Source organism: Quercus lobata, chromosome 6 (genome assembly GCF_001633185.2).
Source record: "Quercus lobata isolate SW786 chromosome 6, ValleyOak3.0 Primary Assembly, whole genome shotgun sequence".
NCBI classification, from domain to species: Eukaryota; Viridiplantae; Streptophyta; class Magnoliopsida; order Fagales; family Fagaceae; genus Quercus; species Quercus lobata.
In genome coordinates this window covers 9,137,024-9,145,063 of record NC_044909.1, presented here as the reverse complement: position 1 = coordinate 9,145,063, position 8,040 = coordinate 9,137,024, and the positions used below count along the sequence as shown (strand labels likewise).

Below are 8,040 nucleotides of genomic sequence, written 5' to 3'. Positions count from 1 at the left end.
AATAATAGTATTATCATGCATTTTAGATGTGTGCAATTGATTGTGTGCTGGTAGGATTGGATTAGGCTGAGCTCATGATGCAATTTACTTTGCATGTCACATGTTCATACATTTCCCATGCATATGTACTCTTTTTCAATATACGTGCTATATTTTTGTAATGTTTTGGAGCAATTCTGATTGTCTCTTTTTCTCTCCCTCTCTTTCTATTTACGTTAGTCGTGTCTATGGCACCTAAGCGTAAATCTACTCCGGCTCGGAACTCTCTTCATTCCAAAGCCTCTTCATCTTCTAATTCTGCTCCTCTCTCTCTCTTCGGTTCCATGATGTTGATACCCACAAGGCATTCTTGGAGAACTTTTCTAGATGCGGCATTCATTCGGAACTCCAAGTCATTCTGGCGGACTTCGCCGACACCGACCTTCCCGATGTCATTCACAATCGGGGATGTAGTCATTGTGTGACGTCCCGGTCACTTGTCCTCTTGTGCTTATCTAGGAGTTTTACTCCAACATGCACGGGATTGATCATTCAGTACCGCAGCTTATTACGGATGTGCTTCGAGTTCCTAAGGTAGAGTTCCCTTACTATCCTGATTGTAAGCGTTTACGAACTGTATCCAAGGATGAGCTCAAATATGCTTTTTGTGAGCGTCCTTCCAAGTGGGGTGAGCACTAGTTCACTTACTGTTCGGGCTTTGCAAAAGGCCCTCAATTTTTGAACATGGTGATGACCTTTGTACTCCATCCTCTCTCTCATTATAACTCCACTACAGAGTCTTGTGCTCGGTTTTTGTTATCCCTCCTTAAGCATCTTACTATTGACTTCTCTTCTCATTTTATTCTTTCCATTATAGATGTTCATTTGGACTCAGCATCCCGTGATAAGCTCATCTTTCCTTCCACTATCACGAGGATTTTACGCCATTTTTTTGTCCCTTTTCCTGTGTCCAATCACTTCACTCATATTTGTGCCATAGACTATGCTACCGTTAAACGTAATGAGGCGCAGTTCAGGTCGCAACAGACGGATTCAACAGCTCCCACCCGTTCGGCTCTATCTTGATATGCTCGATCCACATCCGCTCCCTCTTCTTCCATGAGCGATGTGTCACTAGGAGACTTCATGGCATAGCTTCAATGCATGGATGCTCGCCTAGATACACTCTTTACAGAGTTGTATCAGGTGAACGTCCGTGTTGGCTGCATTGCTAGATGGCAGGCGACTATGGGCGGTTTTGCTCCCGAGGCTTCTCCTTCACCTCCTCCAGTGGCTTTTGATTCTGATTCTAAGGATGAGGATGATGATGATGATGCTTTTGATGATGATGATGGAGTTGCTAGCTCTACTGATGAGATGTCTACTTGACACTTTTACCCTTTGTCACTCGTGACAAAAAGGAAAAGTAGTTTTGGGTATATGAGAGTAGTCATACTTAGGGGGAGAGTTAGTATAGGACATTTTTGTTAGGGGGAGTGTTGATATTTTGAGGGATGTAGTGAGAATTTTATGTATCTTTTCTTTTCTTTTCTTTTTTGATACGTTGTTCTTATACCTTAGGTCTTGTGACCATTTATTGACATACATTGTACTTACTCTTCTCTATATATAGATGTATGTTTTTTTCTTCCACCTACCCCTTACATATGCTGTTTCTTTTCTCTCTTTATGCACATGCTTCTTATTACTTGTATGCAATCTATTATTTTTATTTCATACAAAGATGCCTTGATGAGTTTTGTTTAAAGTGTTTCAGAAATACAAGTTGTCAAAGTCTACTTGCCATAAACTCTCTTCTTCCAAAGTTTTTCAAGAGTTTGTGTTAAGATAGATTTTATTGTATTCAACAAGTGAATAAGAGTTGAGTGATTTATGACTTCTCTCATATGTTCATTTGTTGGTTGTGGTTTTTTCACGGATTGCCAAAAGGGGAGATTGTTAGGACATATATGGTTCACTTGTTAGAAACATATGTCATTATTTTACGTAATTGACTAATCCTTTGACAAAACGCACTTTACTTGTAATTGGGTAGATCTAGGTGTTTTTAATACTTCAAGAAATAAGGTTTCAAGATCAAGTATTGAAGTCATTCAAGTCTGTGCAAGAAACAAGCTGAATAGTGCAAATTCATTAAAGTTTGATAGTTGGCTTAACAGCTGCATCTATCAAGTTTAAGAAAGCTGTTTCAGCCCGTGTGCTCGACACCTGCTCGACACTTCCTATCTGTTGAGGTTTAAGAAAGAAACAAAAGTTCTAATCTGTTTTCTTGGAATCCATGAATGTGTTTTGGGGCCTTCTTTTCTCCTAACCCTAGATGATGGTGTTACAAAAAACACCAACTCCTGAGCTCGTCCATATGGCTCTTCCAATGAAAGACCAACTAGGGCAAACCAAGTGCGGGTAGTGATCGTCCTAGACATCCTTAATGACCTCGTCCGTCCTTGGAAGCGTTTAGACGGATGAGCTTCCTTAAAAAGCTCGTCCATCCTTAGAAACGTTTGGACAAACGAGCTCTACACTTTGTGATGAATCATTTCCAACGACAATTATGGAAACGATAGTCAAAGAAACATAACTCCCACGACAGTTACAGGAGTTGACTCCAAATCCTACGAACTCCTTAATAATAGGGGGAGTTATGGGATGAATAACCGTTTACATCGACCTATATAAACACTTCGACTCCTATAAAGAAGGGTAAGTTCATTCTAGACAACATTCCTAGAATCTTGAAATTTCAAATTTCCTGAAGAAAGAAACTAACTCCATCATCGGAGGATTTGTGGCCAGTCACCCCGGTCTCCTCTGACTTTTGTCAATTCTTTTTTAGGTCAAACACATCATCTTAATCCGCATCATCCAACCTATTGATTTTGTGAGAAACATCACTAGATATATAAAAAGATTATTCTAAAGGCCGTCAAGTGGTTCACAAGTTGCACAAGTGTTGAGTAAAGTTTGTTCAAGCAAATTGTGACCGGAAACAAAATTTGCTCTTAGTTCATTATTCTTGAAGAAGTTGCTGTGTTTGTACACCATAGGGTTTTGTGACCAAGCATCTTCTTGATCTTCATCGTTGGGATAAACTGAAGAACTTTGCAGCTAACAACCTTTTCTAGTTGGTGATTGAAGTCGCGTATTGGGATCCGCGCAATTGGTTAGTCACGAACTTGGGAGCCATGCATCGAAAAAAGAAATTGTCACTACAAAACAAGTCCATTTGGGTATTGGGGTAAAGGTTCAACTGTAGGTTAGTATAAAGTACTGGGATTCCTTTACTTGTAACCGCTTGTTGTGATAATAGTGGAATTTCGAGAGTGGTGACCTGAAAATCACCCGGTGGGGTTTTTGCTATTAGGTTTTCTCCATTTGTAAACAAATCACCGTGTTATTTATTTTCTGCTGCATACTTAGTTTATTGGTGATTTGTTTGTGCTACCACATGTTTGCATGTTAATTAACTTAATTAATTCACTTGGCTAAGTTAATTGGTTAATTTATCACAAGAAGTCAATTCGTTTTTGGCCTATCATAGTGACTCCATACCACTTACCCAAAAAGAGAGGTGCCCTAAAAAGGTACTTGAATCTCTTTTTTTGAGGGAAGTGGTCTCTCATAGTGGCGACTCCACCAGGGACACTTCAAATCTCTCTTTTTGTGAGGCACTTTCGGGGTCTCTCACACCTATTATAGGCTCGTAATAAAAGTAAACTATCCCGAGTTAGTCTAATTTTGTCCAAAGATTTTCTAGTACATGAACCATGGATTGAGTTTATTGTAAAAAACCAAGTTCAGTACGTAGCAAAGATGTTGACTTTATTTTCTTTTTTGTCACTTTGAATCACTCAACAACTTAAACAAATGACATATTTTGAGTATAGACTAGAGACATATGAAGGTTATTTAGTACATCATGTTGCCCTAGAGTTTGGCCACATGCATTCTATCTTTCCATTATTGGAAAGAGTTATTTTAGATGGGGTTATTTTCTCTCTCTCTCTCTCTCTCTCTCTCTCTCTATATATATATATATATATATATACCAAACCTAAAAACACTCTTTGAGTAATGAATTGAATATACTTGTTAAGGATTCAAATAATTAAAAACTCTTTTTGGTTTTATTAATGAAATTGTCAACTTTGCATTTCGATATATATATTTTTGCCAATCAAACACAATACATTCTTGCCAATCAAACATATTATTAGGAGGGGATGTATGTAAAGAAGTAGAGGGACGGCAATGGGAACACAAACAAATCAAGTTATTATATAGTTAAGCCTCTGAGATCAACTACTTCACCAATTCTCCTAATGTGATTGTGTGTAATGTATTTGGGAAAGGTGGTTTCCCAGTTGAATGTTCTTGAGAAACCTGTTGTAAATGTTGGTGATGACAAAGATGAGATATGATCTCTCAGATGCTTTCCTATAATTATTTCTAAAGTCAACACTCCAAAACTAAAAACATGACACTTCTCATTAACTTCCATTGTATATGCAAGCTTTGCCAGGGAAAAGAATTGACCAAGGTCATAGGAGCACCATTATTAGTAATAAAAATATATCAATGTTCTTAACATCACTTGAACTTGGTCCAAGCATATGAAAATTGTAAAATATATTAATGTTCTTAATATCATCTGTTTTTTTTTTTTTTTAGCTGAATATTCTGAATATCATATGTTAGGAATATCATATTGCCGAACCATGAGCTATGCCACTCTACCTTAAAACCAATTAGTGATGAGGAAAACACACTTAAATCTTTTATGGCATTCGACATCACGCCACGTGGGCCCATTTTTAGAGTGATTGTAGGGAGTCAAATTGTGGTCTCCCCAACAATCCCTCCCTCACAATGACACTCCCGTGACTCAAACCCATGACCTTGGCTTTGATACAATTTGTCGGACCGTGAGCTATGCGATTCCACCTCAAAACCAATTGGTGATGAGGAAGACACACTCAAATCTTTTATGGCATTCGACATCACGCCTTGCGATCTTGTTTTTAGAGTAGTTGTAGAGAGTCAAATTGTGGTCTCCCAACACATATGTTTGGATCCATTCATGGGACATGTGCTAGATTCTAGTTTAATTTAATTATCTATAGAATCAATGATATATTTCATATTATACATATGATATACTACTACACGGCACTTTTTAATCATTTTTAGAAAGAAACATAACGGGTGATGGTTAGTTTAGTTGGCTATATATAGACTAAATACAAACGAAATGAGTGGTTAGTTTATTTGTCTATAAACAAAATATAGGAGGAACGTGGTTTTATTCATTATAAATGCAACGGGCACATAGCTTAAACAATGAACTAGAAAACACCGAAGCTCGGTTTCTTGTAATAAAGTTGTGTGCATATAATTAATGTAGATGAGATTTGGCAATGCGACCATTGCCTCCTTTTGGATAGAATCCACCGGGTTTTTTCTCATCACCAGAGCCATACACAATCCTCAATATCTCTTCCGCGGTCCTGTCAAATGCAACAGAGTCTATATTTCCAGCAAGCACGTTTCCATTGATCTTTCCCTCAGCACCTTCAGGTATAGGAACCACAAGGCCTTCATCTTTGTGACCTTGATGTCCAAGCCTATCTCTTAGTTCTGAAAAGCGATTTGTAAACTCTCCCACAGTTATTCCATATGGTGACACTATCTCCTTTGCATGCTCATATAGGTATGCTCGAATAACAGCATCTTGGCCTGATTCCACGCCTAAAAGGCCTGCAACAAGCTGAACATATACAAGTCCACATTGTTAGAATAATGGTTTGATAATTTTTGGACAAGTAGTAATTTATTATAATATTAAAGTAAGTGTTGTGAATGTACTCTTGTTTCCGTGCTCTATCGATCTACTTCTCAAATAATAAAAAGGGTTGGGTTTACATTAAATTTGGTGTAACTTTTACCAACGTTACACTACTCAATAACTATATATATTAAATGTAAATTTTGAAAAATCCACTGTTTAATAACTTGAATTACATTGTCTCTTTTTATCTTATATGTATGCAAAACATAAAGATGATCAGAGATTAATTATCATCTCATTTATGAAATGCTTAAAATTCAATTCTTTTTTAACTTCAAAAATAGTTTGAAAAAAATGATACTGCTAATTAAAAAGTAAATTATATCTAGTTGATACCAAATTTGGCTTGTACGTTAAAAATATAGAAAACATATATAATTCAATGATAGGATTTTTAAAATTTTAATATAATAAAAAAATTATTAGGTGAGTTATATGAAGTATAACTTGATTATGGACCATTAAAAAAATTACAAATTTCATTTGTCAAGCTTTATTACTGTTTGTGTGTTCTAATAAGTATTACTGTTTCCTAAAAAAAAAAAAAGTGATGTTTATGCCACATTAGTTGTGTGTGTTAGAGTTTCAGTCCTTATAACCCTAGGCTACTACTACAAAGATTAAGCCATTTTGTAGTAGTACTTTATTTATGTAATATATTATAAGCATATTTAAAGATAAGTATTACTGTATCCTCCAAAAAAAAAAAACAAAACCTTTATCATTTCTTAGCATAAAAAAATATTTTATTCTACAAAAAAAAATGGTAGTATATAACTGTGTATATATATATACACACACATGCGCATAGAAGCAATAGATTATTGATACTATCTATTTTGTAGAACATTACTATGGATCAAGTTTAAATCTTGATTACCCTTCTAGAACTAGGGGCTTTGAGTTTTGGAATTGTTCCAACATAGCCAGTAAGTCCAACATAAGGAATAAGGTAAGATGCAAGGAGGAAGTGAACTCCACTGTAATAAGGATCAAAAGGTGGGGACAACTTTTTCCCTATTGCAGCATCAACTGTTTTTGCAAATGATTCTTTACTTAAATCTAATAATGGTCTTGGAAATCCTTTAACGACTTTTTGAATGGCCCTGCATCAAGAATTTAGTAGTTAGTACCATGATAACTTTGATTATCAAAAAAGTACCATGACAATTGTTTTTTAAAATTTATAGCTATGATAGGATTTAAAATCTATAGTATCTACATTATGATAATTATGATAATTGTTTATCATTATGTTAAGATATCAATGTGCTTCTATTCAAAATAGGTGGTATTCAAACCCAATTCCCTTATTTGAGGCCGAAAATATTTATCAATCAAACTAACAGTAACCCATTAGCCATTAAACCCAAAAGAAATTAAAAGAGAAACCTCAAGTGTCCAACTTCTTGGTAAGCAAATTGCAGGATAACATCTTGGGTAAAATGATCTAAATTTGCCTTTTTAGCACCAAGGGGTGTTGGGCCTCCCTTGGTTAGATTTGGAGCAACTTTATCTAAGCCATAACCCAAAGCGCCATACAAAAAGAATTCAGCTTCAAAGAATTCTAAATTTAGAGGAAATTCCAGAAGATCCACGTCTGCTTTTGCAAAACGTATATGGGTGAATTCAGAAGAATAAATTTTGGGGAGGAAGAAGAGGGAGATTAGTAAAGTGGTGATGGTGGCTGTGCTAGTAGCAGTTAGTGCCATCGTTTTTTTTTTTTTTTTTGGGAAGGCTATTTTTGCTAGCTAGTGGTAGATATGTTTTTTTTTTTCTTTTGTTTTTTTGATGCTAATGTTTGTATTTATATATAATCTCTAGATAGTTATATTTAGCAAAATTCCACATGGCTAAGTAATATTATTGCTTATATTTAGAATAATTCTACATGGCTATCTTACTTATCTACAATCGTATTATTCTAGGAATAATACGATTGTAGATAAGTTAGATTGATGCTGATCATGCTATTGTTTATATTTAGAATAATATGACATTGTCTTTGCATGGTTAGGTGACTGTTGAATGGGGGGTGATTTGAAAAGGTAAAACTAATTCAGTATTATTTGAGTTGTGAACTTATGATTTATTGATGCTAATGTGGACTTTGTAAGAATCAACTCTAAAAGCTAAATCAGCCCTTGCATCATATATAAAGAATACATAATTTCATAAAGGACGTGTATATTCTA

General features: G+C 35.5%; 1 protein-coding gene across 1 annotated transcript; it reads right to left on the bottom strand.

Annotated features, from left to right (window-relative positions):
* Positions 1–5,392: 5,392 nt before the first annotated feature.
* Positions 5,393–7,557, bottom strand: LOC115993807 (desiccation-related protein PCC13-62-like). Its single transcript, XM_031117781.1, has 3 exons — positions 7,238–7,557; positions 6,726–6,951; positions 5,393–5,764 (listed from the first exon to the last, which is right to left on the bottom strand). The coding sequence occupies exons 1-3, from the start codon at positions 7,555–7,557 to the stop codon at positions 5,393–5,395; spliced, it is 918 nt and encodes a 305-aa protein (XP_030973641.1).
* Positions 7,558–8,040: the final 483 nt, after the last annotated feature.

Coding starts and splice junctions, on each gene's coding strand:
- LOC115993807 (XM_031117781.1), bottom strand. CDS start 7,557: ATGGCACTAACTGCTACTAGCACAGCCACCATCACCACTTTACTAATC. Junction 6,952..7,237: donor CAAGAAGTTGGACACTTGAG/GTTTCTCTTTTA, acceptor TTCTTGATGCAG/GGCCATTCAAAAAGTCGTTA. Junction 5,765..6,725: donor AAGCCCCTAGTTCTAGAAGG/GTAATCAAGATT, acceptor GTATATGTTCAG/CTTGTTGCAGGCCTTTTAGG.